Consider the following 19391-nt stretch of genomic DNA (forward strand, 5'->3'; position numbering starts at 1 on the left):
TTATATATATATAATGGAAGTTAATGGGAACCAAAACGGTTTTGTTACAAACATGATTCAAAATGCCGCCTTCTGTGGTCCTTTCAAGAAAGTAAGTCATACAGGTTTGTGACGACATGAGGGTGACAACATTTTTGGGCTGAACTATCCCGTTATTGCCCAGACTACCCACAATTCTATCAGTTAACTTCAATAAATACATTTTAAGAGTATACACAATTCAAGAGTCAACAATTATGAAGGGGATATCTTTTATTACTGATTAGGGGGAAAAAGAGCAAATAATTTATGCATGTTTAAAAAAGCATTAGGTTTGTTACCAACTTAACTGAATATCTATCCTTTTGTTATAAATATTATTAATAAACATTATTTTTTTCTGACATCATTAATTTGCAGCAGAGGGGATGCTTTCAAAATTATATATATAAACAGGCCTATTTATGAAAATCAAAAGAGTAGAAACATTCTGCACAATAGTAAAATCACAAGGATTTGCATGTGTATGAGTCAAAATCAAAGTATATGGCATATAGGATCTTGCTCATAAATATATCAAGTAAGAACATGGCTCCAAACCATCCAGTGCATTTGACATACCATAAAATAACTACAAAAGATTATCCGAATTCCTCCATACCTTCTATCATTAATGTACAGGAGAAAATGATCCAAATGTCTTGACTCTTGAAATTCCATATTTCTCATGTGCACTAGTGTTTGCCCATTCAAATCATGTACACGAAATGAGGCAATATATTCTTTAACAGATCAAATTACTACTATTTTAATTTAAAACCAAATCACATTATTCAATCTTTTCATTCCCTTTGAAATAATCCTTCCTCAATATTGATTTTGAAAATACATCCACTCTTCGAAAGGCAGACTCAGACTTACTTAATGAAAAATAGAATGAAAAAAAAATTTGTTTATAAATTAAATGAGTTATTTTTTTATACTTGGCGAGTCTACCTTTAAATCACATGAGTTGTTACCCCGAAAGGCACAATAAATTAAATTAAACAGTGAATTGTTTAATGCTGGGGGGAAAATAAGACCTACATTACATCTCTCTGAAAAGGGAAACAAAACTATCATGGCCATCTATGCACTTACACTCAAGACGCCACAAGATCCCTAAGACAGCTGGTTGCAAAAATACACCAAACTTATCAAATGATCTTGCAGTTTTGACACGGTCACCAGCTAGTCTCCTGCCATCAATGTGTCAACCACATTGCAGTGAGGGCGAGAGTGAAGTCAACAGGCCATTAGGGTGAGTCTTATCGCCATGCCCTGTTCAGCAGTTTCACTTCTGCTAGACGTTTGCTGATCATGGTGGCAAAGAAGAGGCCAAAGAGTACACTGCTGATTAATACATAGTCATAGTCATCCTTAAGGACATCAAATTGCTTGGAGGGGAAAACTCTAGTCTGGTAGATGTCAAGACCATACACAACCACCTGTAGGATAAAGAAATGAAATGGAAATTATTCAGTGTGACTACGTATAATGTAATAATGACATGAATGTCAAGAGCTTAAATTAAGACTAATCATACCAACAAAAAGTTACTTAATACTGTGATTTGAAAAATGGACAAAACTATTACCAAACAGGTAGACTCCAGGCCAGAGGGGGCAGTGTAGATGCCTCTTACTCTTGACACAGTTTGGTTGTAGTTTATAAACCACTCTGTACGAATGGGCATTTCTGGAGCATATGGTATGAGGTTTTCTTCCCTAAATGGTGAGAATCATTGGTTCAACTTGGTTACTCAGCAAGCAATTTGTTAATCATCAATATTACACCATGTGTGTGACATTTTTCTCAACATAGTAAATATTAGTTGAGAACCCACCGACTCTGTTCTGAGATCAACTCTGGTCTCCGTGGGTCCAGAAACATCTTTGGTAAGGATAAAATGTTGCCTGATGGCAGTCCCACTATAATGAAAAAAGTAACACCCAGAATTACAACAATAAATGAGCTCCAATATATTCAGAATTCCACAGGCATATACCAAGAAATCTCCCCACATTACTCCTGTTTTACAAAGACTACATTGGCTACCGTATTCAATATAAGACACTTGACTTCTCATCACATTCAAAGCCCTCCATGGTCTTGCTCCCGGTATATTTCTGACCTCATTCATACCCAGTACACCCCTATCTGAACACTTAGGTCCTCTGAATCTGGTCTATTGCTGGTCCCGCGGCACAAATCGTTTGGTGGCAGGGCCTTCTGTATCTCTGCGCCCACCCTCTGGAATTCCATTCCCCAACACATTGGCGGCCAATCACATGATTACACACATTTTTCAATGTCACAAATTTACATTTTAGAGTGTTTCAATTAAAATGTTTTAAAGTAGTATACATTTATAATATTGTAAAAGCAATAACAAAAATAATTGTCAATATCTGAACATTCCTAACTGCAGGATATGCTCAATACTAACCAAGTAGGTGTCGGCTGGTGATGCCTTTTTCTGTAAGTGTGGCCTCCAAAGTGCTTATGGGAGCAGGAAAGATGTACGACTGCTGCAGCACCTGAGGTGGATGTGGTCTGTCCAGGGAGCTGAATACTGTGCTGTTATAAAGCTCTGCTCCCTCAAAGAGCTCCAACACAGAAAACTCATTTCTACGAAACTTGGAGTTCCAGTACACATACTATAAGGAAGAAAACAAAAAAAGTAGTGTTCAATTCTGTAGTAGTGTATAAATCTATCACAGGCATAATAAAAAACAAACCAAAGATAGATAAGCCTGTGCACTTACCACCAGCCAGTTTTCAGAGTGCACAAAGTGAACTGGTCCTCTGGCCTTCCGCTGCACTGCCTCGTGAACAATACGGCCAGTCACGCCATCAATCAGGATGATTCCAACAAAGCTGCGCTCCTGATGAATGTCTGTGCTTTCCGTTATCACAGCCAAGAGATTAGGGTTTAGATACTGCAGAGGAACAACAGGTAAGACAAACAACAGATAGGACATACGATTAGAAATGTGATCTGATTTAGCCAATAAGAGCAGTCATAAAGGTCAGCAGTACCTTGTAGAGCACGCTTCGATCCCCCATCACTCTGCCCTGGGAATGCACATGCTCATTTGCACGCTTTCCTTTGACAGCCACTATCTTCTGCACCTCAGTGGGGATGACCACCTCCCAGATCAGCTCTGTAGACAAATCCTGAAAAAAAAAATAACTTATGAACACCAGCACCAAAAGTGCTTTCTATCTGTATGCTTGCTAAATGAATACCAACCATGCGCAGACGAAAACCCGACAGCTTTCCCTGACTGGAGTCCACTAGGTAGAAGAATATGGAGGATGCTGTGTCTTGAAGTTGCTGTAGAACATTCTTAGTAGATGGGAATGCTGTGACCTGTAAGAGAAAATAAAAGAAATGGGTTCACGTTCTGCAAGGAACACAGAAGGTTTGTCAGAAGGACGGATACCTACCTTGTACTGATCGTCAATAAGTAGAAGGACTTTAGAATAGTCCTGGTCGATGACAGGTAACAGAAGGGTCTGAAGCACAGGTCGGGGTAAAGCAGGGACACTAATGTGACTCTTCCTGCCGAAGATAGGATTGAAGACATATAGGCTTCCAAGACCCGTGTCCTATAAATACAATCCATTTTTAAATTTAGCACAAAAAAGTAATTATGTTCAATATTGAATCATCCTATTTAAATTATGTTACAAATGAACAAATTAAAAAACAAGTGAACAAGCAACCGAATAGACAAATTAATGAACAAATGCATAAATGAGTAAACAAACTAACAAGCAAGCAAACAAACAAACAACTTAAGCTAACAAACAAACAGGCAAACGAGCAAACAAGCAATTGCACAATTTACAAACTAGCAAACAAACAGAAAAATTAGTAAAACTAATGAACAAACAAACAAAGACAACTGCACAAATGAGTAAACAAGCTAACAAAAAGCAAGAAAGCAAATAAATGGCATTAGACCATTAAAAAAAAAAAAACTTCAAAATCTTACCTTGTTTTTTATAAGAAGTGTGCACTGTGGAGGATGTGGAAAATGGGCAGTGGTCCTTTGCACTATGAGCTTGAAAATGGAGTCGGGCTGAATGTCTTCTAAATACTGTTTCCACAAAACGGTTCCTGATTTACTGTCAATGCCAAAGAGCTGTGTAGAAAAACGACACGTGTTTGTTTACCGGCAGGACAGCTAAAAGGACAAAACAACATCTGTGCTTTCTGAACTTACTTTTCCAGAGGCAGTCACCATCACCATCATCTTCTGCAGGTTAAACTCATCCCGAGACAGTGTGTCTATGGTGACTTCATTCTTCACGCTGCTGCGAGGCTTCCGGGCATCGTAGAAGAGTTTCCAGAGGTGGGCCATCCAGGCCTGCAGCAGGATAAACTGGGAAGAGAGGCGCTTGAGAACCATGGGTAACAGCCCATCTGAAGGGAACAAGAGATCAGTGATAAGTGTCAGAGATGACTCCAATTTTTTGCATTGAAGAAGAAAAAAAAAAAAAATCAGCTGTAACATTACTTTAGTATGATTCTTGAGCCTATTGTCTAAAAGTTAGAGACAACGACGTTGCATAAAATAAACGGGATTAGGAAGAGAAGCAAAATTAAGAGGAAGCTCTCTACTTTACCTTGAATAGCTGGATCCGAGTGCAGCGAGTGCAAAAGAAAACACAGAAAGAAATAAATACAGAAAGAAATGGCACGCCATGAAAAACAGGACAGATGAGTAAGACAGAAGGTTTTTTTTTGTGCTTAGCCAGCAAAAGCAGCAACGTCACAACACATATACATCACAAACACAACATACAGGCTTACATAACACACATATTGAAAATGTTTATAGGGTTTAAATCTAAACAGATTTTAGACTTTAAAGTCAACATGAAATAAAATTTGTTCTATATGCGTTCTATATGTATTTCAAAAGGGAAAAATGACTTTCTAATCAAAAACCTGTCAAATAAAGACAACTTTTCATATAAATAAATACCTGATGGATAAAATAAAAATAAAATGTCTTTTAAATAACACTTCATGTTAACTTTAAGATATGTGTATTCATATTGTGAACTAACTCTTCTTAACCTGATTGCTCCAAAACTAAAGGATGGAAGAATAAGACTAAAAACAATGTAATAAGCAAAAAAGGACATAAACAATGGTTTCCATTTATGTTGCACTTTACCAGCTTTCTTTCCAAACTCTCCCTCCAGCTCTGCCTGTGTTCCAGTGAGTGGCAGATCAACCATCTCCATGGTGACCACATCAGCCAAGGCCTCCTCCCTCATCCAGACTACCCTGCCTACAGTAGAACACAAAAATCAACCCTGTGCACATTGTTTCTATTAACTCTTTCCCCGCCATTGACAATCTTCCGTCATTTATGAGACAACGCTTTCCCACATATGACAGAACTTTCCAGCTTTCCGTGTTTTCAGTGTTATACGGTAGTGGGGGCGCTATTATGCATCTTCTGAAAGAGTACTGAATCTCCTGATCAAAACAGGCAAAGAAGCAGACACAATTGATCAAATCATTGCTTATGCACACTGTAGTCTTTGAAAGAAAAGAGAAAATTCTCAGCTTTTTGTTCAAAATGTAGCTTTTTTACGAAACTTACCCACATTCAAGTGTTAAGAAAAAAAAAAAGAATGCATGAAGCTAGAATAAAACCTTTTGTTTTGTTTAAAAGCAGGGGCTTTGTTCTCTATTTTGATATACTGCATGTTCAGCTATTTATACAATAAAATATTCTGAGGGCCATGACATTTTAGTGAAAATGATCAAAAATGCTGGCAGTGGCTGACAACTTAAAAGCAGAGTCTTCATTATTATTATTTTTTACCTCATAAGGAGCATGATTATTAATAATAATAATAATAATAATAACCTATTATCAATAACATCATATTATTTCTCTGAATTTTACATCGTTTACAGGTATAGTATGGCGGTCCAGGAGAGCCACTTAAAACCAAAATGAAGAAATAATTTATCAACATTAATTCAACAATAAAAATGTACATAAGTGACAAATCACTGTACTGACTTATTTAAAGCAGTTCATTTAATTTGAATAAACTTAGTTAAAATGTAATAAATAATCATTAAAAAATATAGATTATTTAAATATTTTAAATGCAAAAAGATTCTATATACATTTGTCAGATGCATATATGAATTAAATAGTTTTTAAATACAGTTATTTATTTGTAATTCATTGTAATTAATAAATTGGTAAATAAGTGTGGCACTCCTCATCCTCCATAATGTAGTTCATACCAGGTTGCTGTAGAAAGGTGAGTGTAAGGTCTTCCGTCTGCACCATGACTCTGTAGCCCACAGAGTCATCTTTCTTCAGAAAGGCGTGGACGTATAACTAAAGGACAGACAAACCATATTTATCTACAACACAAATGATTGGCCTATAATCGTTCAAGCTCATATGCTTCAGCATCAGTCCTCACTCTGTTTGGCTTTCCTCCATTAGGGTCCATGTGGTAGATAATGGTAGTGTCAAGGTGCCTTCGCCCAGTGTCAGCACTGAACAGGTTAATGCTGCAAGCCTTGAGTAAGAATAACAAACCATTACAATACAACCATATACATAGAAAGAATTTTTTTTTTGTTGAGTTTTTGAAATGTGACTCACAGTATCATTCTTTGGGGTCATCACGGCAGCAACTGTCTTCTCTCCAGATGTAGCAAAAGCAGCCAAATATGACTGAAATATGAAGAACATTGGGCTTTAAGTCTTTGAATGAACAAAAATACTAATTTCTATAAGGAATTTAATGGTTCTGGTCCCACTCTTAGGCTACATTCACACTGTCCGTTTTTGGGATTGACAACCGCATTTACTTATGGGTGTGAGTCTCGAAATATCCCATTCACACTGCAACTCACAGTAGCATCTTGAATACTGACTGTATGAACGTGCACTTGGGAGTCAAGCCCGTATTCTCTCACTAGAGTCACTGCCACACATAAAAACACGCAACACACAGTAGACACACGTTTGTGCAATGTGTTTGTGCTCTCGCACTGTATGACATGACAGACAACTAGTTGTCCAGTCCGGTTTAGTTCACACAGTGTGGGTTTTTAGAGAATGCGGTTGTGAGTCCTGAAAATGTATGGGTGAGATTTCGGTTGTAGAATGCAGTTTTCAATTCTGTAAATAACGTAACTGTGTGTGAATGTAACTGTATTAAGGACTCAAATACAGGACTGACAACTGTATTCCGTTGCTGTGCAAACCAGGGATTAAAAATTTCATTAGCCTACATTAAAAAAACTGTTTGACTAGAAAAAAAATACCGTCTCAGATGATGACGTTCTAATAACGGACAAAACACAAAGATCTGACACTTGCTGGTGAAAAACCTTGTAACTACATTGAGCTTGATTTTGGTAAAATGTTAATAACATAATGATGCATCACGCATGCAAGTGTCTGATCGTATATAAGGCCACAATACTAACTTGTTTAATTCTTAAAAACATTTAGTTTTTCTTCCATTTTCTGACTAGTAGCGGTTCTACCGCAATTTTCACTAGTTTCAAAACACACCACACTGGATATTACCTAATTTTCACTTAAATTTAATACTTTAACGGTTGGTGACTTATCCTTGGAAAAACCTGAGATGCAAAAGCCATGCCATTGCCAAGCGAAGGCATTTTACACATGATGGAAGCATCAATGTTACATTTGCATAAGCCGTACTATTTGAATTCATGTTTGTTTGACAGCCAAATAAAAATAATAAACAGAATGATAAAATAACATTATTAACCGGTTAATGGTCATTTCAAATAAGCGTTTCTGCTCGGAAAGATTAAACTTGATTTCGATTTCATTTTTGTTTATGTTCCTGTTAAAATTTCGTTCATTTCCAGTTTTTGTTTTCGTTCCTTGAACCGGTTCAGAGCCCTGGTGTGAACGTGGCCTTAGATGTGTGAGACATATCAGTTCTTACTGGATTGAAGTCTCGGAGCGGAGCGATGAGGTCATCTTTGAGCTGCAGAAGGATGTGATGATCTGGACTGAGCTGAAGGAAAAACTCAGCGAGAGGAGGTTGTGCCGGATTGGGTTGAGTGGACGTCAGAACAGGCTGGAATCCAGATGCCACCTCCAAATCTAGCGTCTTTGGGGGGGGCGGGAAAGAGAGAAAGAGACATCCATGATATTACAGATAATTACAGAAGATTGAGGAAGCACTGTGCATTAAACACAAATGTAGTGACATCTGAACCTGGAGGTGTATCTGTCTCATTTCTGTGTGTTCTGCAGACTGCAGTGGTAGAGTGTACAAGGACTGTGTGATCTGATCCACACACAGTAGGTTCCCTGAGCTGATGACGGCGCAGCTGTTCTCCAAGCTTGACATCCATGCGGCTTCAACTGATTTCTAAGAAAAACAAATGTGATTGATTGTATCATTATCTATGTAATTGACTCTCTCAATAAGAAAACTCTATTTATTTTCATATATTTATGTATTATTGTCACATTATACGGTAAGATTCGGATCGGTAAGATTTTTTTTGTTTTTGAACATCTCGTGTTCACCAAGCCTGCATTTTATTTGATCAATATCCAGTAAAACCAGTAATATTGTGAAATATTACTACAAATTAAAATAAGTTTTCTATTTGACTACATGTTAAAATGTAATTTATTCCTGTGATGGCAAAGCTGAATTTTCAGCATCATTACACCAGTCTTCAGTGTCACATGATCCTTCAGAAATCATGCTTATAGGCTGATTTGCTGCTCAAGAAACATGTCTTATTATTTTTCTTCTTATTATTATCATCATCATGATCCTCATGTTGAAAACATTTAAATCATTATAATCATGTTGAAAACAGTTAATATTTTTGTGGAAACTATTATAAAAAAAATTCTGGCTTTTTTGATGAATAGAAAGTACAGTATTTATTTGAAATGTAATTGTTTGTAACATTATAAATATCTTCACTGTTAATTGAATGTATCCTTGCTGAATAAAAGTATTCATTTCTTTAAAAACAAATCTTACTGACCCCAATCGTTTGAACGGTGCTGTAAACTGTAAACATACCTTCTTCATGATTTCTCCATCTTCAATTTTGTATTCAACAATAACAATATGGGAGCTTGGCACAAATCCCAAAACAAACACCAGTCCATTCCCACCAGAATAAATAGTTTGATACTGAACAGTGTCACTGTAGGACGCAAAAAGATGAAAAGTCGTTGAAAGCTAGAACTAATCTCTAGCAGAGTATTTTCACAGCAATCAGAATAATCAGTAATAATTGCAATATGAAGAAAAGCTGTTCCAGGATTTCTCATCACCTGTCAGGTAGGTTTTCCACCCATATCTGACTGCCACTTGAAAGGTCATGGAGAGAGATAGCAGATTTTTTCAGCACAGCAACATACTTCACAAAGTCTTGAACTCCAATTAAGGCAGCGGCCTGAAAGCTGGGGTCAAAAGAGGAAACTCAGTTTGATGCGTCAGTTAAACCTGATACGGTCACAATAAAACATACACAAAATACAACCTCCCAGTATCAAGCACTGCCTCCCACTTCAAGCCACCGACTGTGGTCTCCCAGGAGCGAAGCAGACGGCCATTCCCAACAACAACAACAGCATCTAAGAGACAAGAACCATATAAGAGCCAAAAGCCAAGCCCAATTTCACAGTACACACACATACTTTTCGCCACATGCTTACCTTGTCCATACATAAGCAGCGCATCAATATGGCCCTCTGGTCCAGTTTTATCCACATGACGCCAGACTGCAAGAATTAAAACCATTTCACAAACACTATTAAATGAATTGATCATAAAAAACAAAATAAATTTCCTTACATTTTAATTAACAAGTTTATTTAGGTAGGCATATTTTGACATCCATAATGCAAACCTCTCCACCTAGATTATTTTGATTATGATTCAGAAACCCAAGATAAATACATTTGGTATTCAGTAAATTAGTTAGTCCAATCATGAAGTAATAAAGAATAAGGATAGATACTACACCCATTCATAAAAACCAGTAAGAAACAAGGTACTAATGTGATTATTTCTGTTGGTTTATAACCATAACATACACAATAGCAAACCCACAACCCTTAAATGTTGAGTAAATGAGTAGCAGAACATGCAAGAGGTTCGAGGAAGAGGTTCACAACATTAGACAAAGAAACAGCAGTAAAACAGCATCTTTGATCTCAAACAAGTAGTTATTATATTATAATCAAATGTTAAAAAAAATTTCACAAGTTTGTAATGATTTCCATATCTTATTATTATATGGGTTTTATGTTTTTTTAAAGAAATGCACATTTGTCAACTGCAAAAGAACACATATGTAAATACATATGTAAATGATGCATCACTTTGTCAGACAGACATGTTAAATGTATTTTATCATTAAACCATTTTTTTTTTTTTAAAGACACTGATTTTAAATTATGGGTTTTTATCACGTAAAACGTGTTTTTGGAGCAACATTATTATGGACGCTCATTCTAGAAAAAAAAAGAAAAAATAAGCATTTTCACCGTGACTTCTATACACAAAGCCTATATAATATCTAATGTGCAAAATGAGCGCAAAGACTTACACAGGTCTCCAGTCCTTGAATTGAGTGAAGCAAACACGTTCTTGTCAGTTGCCACCAGGAGCTTTTTAGACGCTTGCGAATGAGTGTCAAACAAGGCAAAACGCACTTTGCCGACGAACTGTTCCCTCCTGAAAGAAATCGCAGTGAGTTGAGAGTGATGTTAACAATCAGCCCGGTGTAGCTGCCAACAGTCAGCAGCCTGCTTAAAGTACCGGCTGTTTTTACAGTCGCAGAAATCCCACAATGGATTACACGTGAAACCAACACACAGCTACAAATCCCGTTTACATACCAATCAAATTTTCCAACTTGGTCTTCAAATACCGCCGATGCAGTATATAATAAAGACAGCGATATTGCTAATCTGACTACAAGCCAAGCCATTGCTGCAGAGGAACAACTCCCACAATGCTCTGCGGTTAAGGACCCAAACAGCCAACCTTAATAAAAAGGGATTTGTGTATTCTTTCCATTCTATTTGATATTATATTTTAGTTTAATTATAGAAATACAAAAAGTATTTTTTGAATGTAATTATATTTATCGGCGAGAACCGCTGCTCAACAAATTAACATCAGGCATTCGCGTGCTCCCTATGACTGGATTTATTGGGTCATGTGCACAATGTAAAAAATAGAGGCAGTTTATTAACTAAAACTACTAGCAGAATCATAAAGAAGTTGTTATAAAAATATGTGCGATATTATGAAATGCCAAAAAAGATTTTTAAGCAAAAAGACCTGCAGAACAGAAGGTGTGTCCTAACCAGTCTATGGTCCTAACGTTCTTTAACATTTATTTTTATACAAATTATAATATTAAATTATTTTAGTCCATAAATATGAAATTTAAATAAATTCGTAATAAACGTTGGAACCTGAAATGTGAGGTGTTTATTTGTAGTTTTAACTAGTGCAGTGTTCCTAACGTGCTGTTTAGGCCATTAGGTGGCAGCACAATATAAAGACAATTTCAAATTTACAGTTTACTTTGTACCTAACGTTATACGTTACCTACGCAGATGCTCAATGTTTGCTGCATCCCGAACTGTTTTATTGCTAAACTCATTTCAAAGTTCAGTGAACACGTTTACAATGCAAGTGAACAAAAAAATAAATAATAAATAAAACACGACTAGCCTACAATTAGGATAATTAAAACATTTTTTTTAGAGAGATGGACAAAAACTTGGAAACTTTGCTCATAATTATGTAAAACTAAACTAAAAACATCGCCTGCTCATGCAACACGTTACTGTTAATGCTAGTATAGTAAACACTAAGCTGAACTGTACCAGACATGCGGTTCCTACTGAGCTATTTGCTGGCTTACAGATGAAACCTGAACACTCTCAGTTGAAGCAGTATGGAAAAGTAAAGTGCTGTCAGACACTGACATGGATGTACACGCGGTGATATTATTATTATTCCTGTTTGCAGAGATCCTTTCATCGCGGTGTCTTCGAGCTCTGCAGCCTTTCATGTAAGTATCATGGAGATATTCATGTTTTTATTTTAATTTTGTGATTTTATTGGCTGCATGATGATTGTACGTTTTTTTTCTTCTAAAAATATTAATTAATTAAAAAATAATGACATTTCAATTGTAATCATCTTTTGATTCTTACAGAACTGTGAATTATTATTAAATATATAGTATAAAGTTTTCCCATTTTGAAATAGCCTTAACGTTTCTAATACTATATTATATTGTATAATAGTATTAGTAACTGATTACACATCAATTTCCAGTTATTGTTTCTTAAAGACAGTTTAGTAATGAGCTGCATTATATGCACTTGAAATGGAAAGTGATTGTTTTGTTCTCTTTTGTTCAGGCCAAATGTCTGCTCAGAGCAGGAGAGAGTCATCACAGCTGAGAAACAGCCATGTGTACAGGCTTTTACATGTATGGTGAAGGTTTGGAGACAAGGATGCACAGGTCGTGCTTGGTGTATGGACTATGAGAGGAGGTACTTGTTTATTTGTCTGTCAGATTGAAGAGCCGGTTAAACTGTTGTCAGGCTGAATACAGCTACAACGATTATGATATTTTAAAAGTTCTAGGTTCTAGGTTTTACGTGCAGCAAAGAGTCCCTCTCTCCCGAATCACTATCAATAGTCCTTTTTTTAGCCCGACAGCCATTTCTCATTGGCACACCTTTCAGTGCCAGCCAACTTCTAGCCGCTTTTGAGAATGGGCAGAGGGCTAGAGAAAGACAGCAGTTAGAAACTGATCCTTTTGTTGAGAGACGATGGTTATTAAGGGTCTCAGATGCTTCAGGAATCAAAAGGAAGCTCAAGACTCTCAGAGCCATCAACTCCCTTGGCAATTATGGAAGGTGATTGAATAGCCCTCATGAAACAGGCACTGGGCTTGCTAAATGCTGCCATTGCACTGAACAAATACTGAACTAATTGGGGTTTAGACTGAGCAATCTATCTTTTCAGAAGTCTATTATTACACCACTCTCTCTTCATTCTAATTGGCCGATTTTCATTGTCAGCAGTGAGACTCTGCTATTTGTCTCAAGTTTTTACTAACGTAGGTTTACAGTAATCATATCTTCTAATCACTTTGTAGGACTGCCTACTACATGGGCTACAGACAAGTCTACAGACAAGACTTTAAGACTACGTACAAATGCTGTCCTGGATGGTCCCAGCTCAATGCAGAGGAAGGCTGCATCTATCGTAAGTGTTTGTACAGTCAGTTCTGTCATATTTCTGATTAAATAGATATCTAAATGACATGCAATTAAAGTGATAAAGTGTAGACCTGCAGGGCTGAGGTTAATGATGTATAAACATCATTCACTGAAGGATTGTGTGGTGAATGGCTTACATGATTAATTTAGATTCCTGTTCTTCTCTTGAGAAGGATTCTGGCTTTGTTGCCATTGTCAATCACATAAATCATCTTTTCATCAGATGCTTATTTCAATAGACTCTTTATTTTGATTCAGGATGGTTCAGGGTTGTTTGGGCACAATAAAACTATATTCTCTAACAATCAAATAGTAAATCATTGTGCATTGGATTCAGTCAGTGAGGTGTTGAAATCCATGAGAATAGTTGAAAAGATACTATTAGATAGATAAATCTCACTGTCACTTCTGCTTCATTTTGTTTTGTTTGTTTTACTGCTTTAAGGCCATTGAAAGGCAGAGCTTAACTTCTCATCAGTGGCCTTGTAAGAATCTGGAAGGCTTTGTGACCTCTTCTTGCTGTGAGCTAGGATACAATGCACCTTTGTGATCATCAGAGGCAGTGGCAAGAGACAGCTGTACAGCCTTGGCCAAAAGTATTGGCAGTGACATACATTTTGTGTTCTACACAGTTTGCCGCTTCAGTATTTGTAGATTATTTTTTCACACATTTATATGGTAAACAATTGATAAGCATTTTAGAAGTTTTAAAGGCTTATATTGTTCAAAACATTCAATATATGCAAACAGTCAATATTTACAGTGTTGAACTTTCTTCATAACCTCTGTAATTTGCTCTGGCATGCTGGATATCAGCTTCTGGGCCAAATCCTGAGTGATGGCGATCCATTCTTGTCTTATTATGTGCTCGGAGTTCATCACAATTTGTGGACTTCTGCTTGTCTACTCGCCTTTTGAGGATTGACCACAGGTTCTCTGGGATTAAGATCCAGGGAGTTGCCTGGCCACGTATCCAAAATTGTAATGTAATGATCTCCGAGCCACTTCATTATCACTCTTGCCTTGTGACATGTTCCTGGATCATTGGGAGAAGTTGCTCTTGCAGGACATTTGAATGAATAATTTGATCTTCTTGTTAAACCAACTTTTAATATTTTCTGTGAAGATGTATTTTTCCTGTTAAATTTCCCCATAGAATGATCAGTTGGACTGTCTGCTTCTAAATCTCCTTTTTTTAATCTCCGCTTACGGTGTGTGCTTTAATGGGGGTGTGTGTACAGGCCACGTGCATCAACTGTGTGACTGTCTCCCAGGATTCAATGGATCCAGCTGTCAGTATGGTGTGCACAAGTTATCTGAGCTTTGAACTAAGGCTCTATCTCATTCATAAAGCACTCAATGAATGTCAGTTGGCTTGTGTAATGCATTTAAACAGACTGTGTTCCATCACTCATTATAACACTTACATGAAAGGCTGTTTTCCTTCCTTTATTTGTTACTGCTGAGTATGTCTCTTGTGTGACCAGATGTGTCAAATGAATCCATTAAGTATTTAATGTACAAAGCAGATGTTTATGATGCTACATTTGATTCGATTTACATTTACAAACACTTCCGGTGGAGAGCTGGTGCATGTTGGCGGCCGCTTCTCTGTCCGTCTTTTTTTTATTTCATTTATTCATTCTTAAACAGTATTGAATTATTAGTTTGTGTTTTTACACTGCTTTTAACAATACTGGAGTTCTATTGTGGAGTCTTAGCGCTTTGGGTTTTAGAAAAGCGCATTATAAATAAAATGTATTATTATTATTATTATTATTTAAAATGTGATAATAGACTAGAAATATGAACATACCTAATGTAATATTTGTATATGATCTCTCAACTCCCAGATTATATATTTTTGGTGCACTTCCCCCCTCTTGCTTTATCAAATGCTATCTTAAAGTAAATCTTTTTTAGAAGTTATAATTTAATAACACTGTTAAATGTAATCTTTAGCAAATCTCAAAATGAATATCCATTTTTATACTGTATATTATAATGTGATACCTAAATGCACTTTTTTTTTATTTGTAATTTATTTAGACAAAATTGTACAGAATTGTAATTTATGTTGGTTATTGGTTGTTTGTTGTGGACAGAAATATTGTTTGTTGCTGAAAACATTTTACTCACACAGTAGTCAGATATGTATGAGTTCTGACAGTTTAGGACATGAGTCCTTGGCAATTTACAGCAGCTTACAGGACTGAAGTTATTTTACTGCAGCTGACAGAGCTTATTTTAGTCACAAATGTACATGTCACATTCATTGTAAAAAACACCTTTTTAATACTTTACAGTGCAGCAGAACCTTGTATTTCATCCAGTACCAGCTGTTTCACCACACTTTTCTTTGAAATTCAACATGCTATGAAGCACCTCAAACCCCTGTATCAGAATATATGTTGTCCTCCCAAAGGGCTTCTCACTTTCATTATTGAATCCTCTGGTCTTCTCAGTCAGTTCATTCTGCTTTGCTCATTTTGTTGCCCAGCACTTCCACTGCTTTCCTACAGAATATCCTCCAGGTGCATCAGTAGAACACAAGCACTCTTAGGTCACAGCAGGGCTGATAGGGCAGTTAAATCCCTCTCCTTACACTGTATGATCAGTGTTCCCTTATGGCATTGCTGTAGAAGTGAGTGTGAGAATAAAGTTCTGGAAGAGAGTCAGGCTTCTCTGTGAAGTGACTGTGATTTAGAGCAGATCTCAAGAGGGTTCGGGGGTCCATCTGCACAGCTGCATTGTCTGTGTGGGTGGGAAAAACATGCAGGTTACCAAAGACCTTCTGGCTGCTGCAGAAAGTGTTAGAAAATAAGGAAACAAAAAGCCTGATGTGTTATTGTATTTCATGTCAACCACAGCAGTGTTGGATGTTTAGAGGTGTAAAAATGTAATTCAGTGTCAGTTGCTTTTGAAAAGTCACAAAAATTCATTTGTATTTATACATTATGGTTTATTCTAGTATTTTAAGTGCAATTTTACATACAAGTTTAATACACCATGGGGGAAAAAAAAGAAGTTTGCTCATATTAGTGAGTTTGAGCTAGTTTAGCTGGTCTCCCATTTGTTAGTTAAGCATTTTAAATAATATTCTCCCCTCATGTAGCCTCAACGTAGTTACTTTTTGTTTGGCAGTTAGTTTGTATAGTTTACTACTTTTTGTGAAAAGAACAGCTTGTCTTTAACAGATTCATCATGAGCAGATTGTAGCTTAGCATGCTAGCATGATAATAACAAAGTCGATTTCCAGTACTGCAGTGTCTAGCATATTGGCAGGTTTTAAAACATTTAATTAGTTAGTGTCCTAGTATTTTTTGACCAAATGACATCTTTTGATGTTCTTCTAATAGCACTATCAAAAGTGGGCACTGGTAAAGTATGTGTTGTAAAGTAAAGTATAGCTGGCAGAGCCCACAGGATGAAAGCCAACTATGTGCAGACACATCCTGCCGGACGAGTTTTATAAGACCGTGTGACAAATTATGGAAGTGTCTTACAGGCATTCAAGCAAAAACAATCCAAGTTATATCTGTAGAAAAGCTTAATCTACTTAATTTAATTCAAATTAAATTAGGTTTCACCAAAACTGTAGTTTTTCCAGTTTGTAGAAAATGTTAAAAAACAATGCGGAAAAGATTGGTAACACTTTATTTTGATGGTCCACTTTAGACATTCTACTGACTGTAAGTAACTTTGCAACTACATGTCAACTAACTCTCATTAGAGTATTAGTAGACTGTCTTCTTAATTTCTGCTTACATATTATTTGATGCTCCTCCAACAGACATTCTACTGACTGTACACTCTCAGAAAAAAAGGTACAAAAGCTGTCACTGTGGCGGTACCTTTTCAAAAGGACTACTTTGTACCTAAAGAGTGCATTTTAGTCCCTCAAAGGTACATATTGGTACCAAAAGTGTACATATTAGTACCTAAATGGTACATATTAGAACCATTTTGAAGGGTACTGTCCCAGTGACAGCTTTTGTACCTTTTTTTCTGAGAGTGTAAGTAATTTTGCAACTACATGTCAACTTATTCTACTAACCCTAACCCTAACACTTACTAACCTAACACTCTACTAATACTCTGATGAGAGTTAGTAGACATGTCATTGCAAAGTTGGACCGATTTGATGTAGTTTTTGGAAAGCTCCCCAAAGAAACAACAGAATCGCAAAAATGTTGGATTGGATGTATGGTCAATATCCCAGAAATGTAATTCCATTTATATAGTTTAAACACTGTCCCACAGTTTCCTTCTTGTCAGAATTCCATTCTTTCCAAAGGGATGCTGTGTGTTATTTGCAAAGGTAACTTTAGATTATTTTCCTGGAAATATGAGAGGAAATCTTTTTCCAAAGAAATCCCTCATAGTTCTAAAGTTATTAAGGGTCAGTGAGAGTGTGATGGGAGGTGATTCAGATGTTCTGACTGCTCAGTTTAGTAGCCTTGGATGGTGACAATTCACAGTATGTTTATTGCTTTTATGAATCATATTTTCTAAGTTATTGTAAGATATTTATTTGGCCGTTTTTATTTTCATGTTCGCTGATGCGTGATAATTACTATAAATAATTCTTACATTTTTGTAAATTTTGATTTATTTTGGAATTTTTAATTATTCCCTTCTGGCCTCCCCTGACCTCAGTTTTTTTAGTCAAATGATTGTGTTGGACACACAAACCTCAGCAGGTGGTCTGTCTCCCTCTACAGATCTGCTGCCTTGTGAAGATTGCGTGTGATGGTGCCCATGGGGCTGCAGGACCTGTAGTTATGGACGTGATGTTACTGACCTTTTTTGTCTCGCGGGTCTGATGGAATGGCTCTCATTCCTGTAGTCAAATGGAGTGTTTGCTCGGTGGCCCTTTATGACACTCACATCATTGAGCATACCTCGTATTAATCCTGCCAGAGATGTGACCTCATAGCTCTCTGAACCCAGATAGAACAAATGTTTGGAGGACATGCTTTGGTATTCTCTCACAATCCTCAGAGTTTGATCACACCACATGTATCAAGCTGGAGGGAGCGTTTTGGCTGAACAACAGCTAGAATCATCAACAACAGGGCAAAATAAAATCCCCAAGTCCCAGCTCTCATGTTTGCCAACAGTAAAAGAAAGGGCTTTTGTTGTGCCATCAGTTGAAGACAACAATTCCCAAGATGTTCTTCAATACAAATGGACAGCAGATTTACACTGCTTTGTGTCCTGTGCTGTCCATTTGTCTTGAAGAACATTTTGGGAATTGTTGTCTTCAATTGATGGCACAACAAAAGCCCTTTCTTTTACGGTAATGGCATTATCCATTTGTCCTGATCTGATAATTTATCATTCTAGGAGAAGAACAGTTTGGTGTGCAATTATTCATCGCAATAGAGGGAAAACCTGTTCGCTCATGTAATGAGATTTGTCACGGATTTTTTTCGGATATACTTCAGATTAACCGTTTTACTTGACAGTTTGAGTTTCAAAAATCACTTTAAGCCCCATAGCAGTAGCTGATTTCATCATAATTGAGCTAGTTACTCAAAGGCTAGAACACTGGGTCTCAATTTACTAAGCATGTATGTGCATTGCGCATTTTACAAACAAATCATGATTCCCTAATGCCTTTCATACTAAAACTGATTCTAAGTTTACGAAAAACGGAGGAACTACTGACACAAACACATGCGTGAAAATCACATATTCTGGGTGGCCTTATTATTGTGTTAAGATGAAATTTTATATGTGGAAATTTTATCTTAAATATATTTGATCATATACAGTGAAGCTGTGTTGTAGCTCAAGCTGCGAGGTGTCTCTGTATAACAATGCAAATTCAAGAATAAAGGTGTTTATTGTGTTTGAACTGGTTTTGAGGATGGTACACTGGGAATCTCTGTGGTCCCTTGATGCACTTTGCATCATGAATCACATCTAGAGCAATCCGTGTCAAATAGCCTTGGCCGAGGTGTCTGGTGTAGTCTTGATGTGGTTCCCTCAGTGGATTTCATTACATGGTGAAGCTGTGAATCT

At 36.7% G+C, this 19391-nt stretch overlaps 2 protein-coding genes across 2 annotated transcripts in view; one reads left to right on the forward strand and one right to left on the reverse strand.

Moving 5' to 3' along the window:
* Nucleotides 1–234: 234 nt before the first annotated feature.
* Nucleotides 235–11068, reverse strand: emc1 (ER membrane protein complex subunit 1). Its single transcript, XM_084428909.1, has 22 exons — nt 10947–11068; nt 10655–10782; nt 9759–9824; nt 9584–9677; nt 9375–9503; nt 9118–9244; nt 8287–8442; nt 8011–8178; nt 6681–6752; nt 6496–6594; nt 6311–6407; nt 5214–5330; nt 4254–4453; nt 4023–4172; nt 3472–3633; nt 3275–3394; nt 3061–3198; nt 2787–2960; nt 2468–2678; nt 1865–1949; nt 1616–1745; nt 235–1466 (listed from the first exon to the last, which is right to left on the reverse strand). Exons 1-22 carry the CDS (start codon nt 11036–11038, stop codon nt 1287–1289), a joined length of 2895 nt encoding a protein of 964 aa, XP_084285035.1. The 5' UTR covers nt 11039–11068; the 3' UTR covers nt 235–1286.
* Nucleotides 11069–11990: 922 nt separating this feature from the next.
* The window catches only part of megf6a (multiple EGF-like-domains 6a), a 63292-nt gene continuing 55891 nt past the window's right edge, over nt 11991–19391 (forward strand). The window contains exons 1-3 of the mRNA XM_084427372.1: nt 11991–12136; nt 12492–12626; nt 13238–13347. Of these exons, the coding sequence (XP_084283498.1) occupies nt 12051–12136; nt 12492–12626; nt 13238–13347 (331 nt within the window). The 5' untranslated portion in view covers nt 11991–12050. The remainder of the gene's footprint in view (nt 12137–12491; nt 12627–13237; nt 13348–19391) is intronic.

Source organism: Rutilus rutilus (assembly GCF_951802725.1).
Source record: "Rutilus rutilus genome assembly, chromosome: 13".
In the NCBI taxonomy this organism is placed as follows: Eukaryota; Metazoa; Chordata; class Actinopteri; order Cypriniformes; family Leuciscidae; genus Rutilus; species Rutilus rutilus.

Bases quoted from the DNA above. Each gene is read 5' to 3' on its own strand.
- emc1 (XM_084428909.1), bottom strand. From the start codon at position 11,038: ATGGCTTGGCTTGTAGTCAGATTAGCAATATCGCTGTCTTTATTATAT. The intron at 9,504-9,583 runs GTTGTATTTTGT...TTTTGACCCCAG, and splicing joins GCAGTGCTTGATACTGGGAG to CTTTCAGGCCGCTGCCTTAA. The intron at 1,950-2,467 runs GTTAGTATTGAG...TTTTCATTATAG, and splicing joins CACCAGCCGACACCTACTTG to TGGGACTGCCATCAGGCAAC.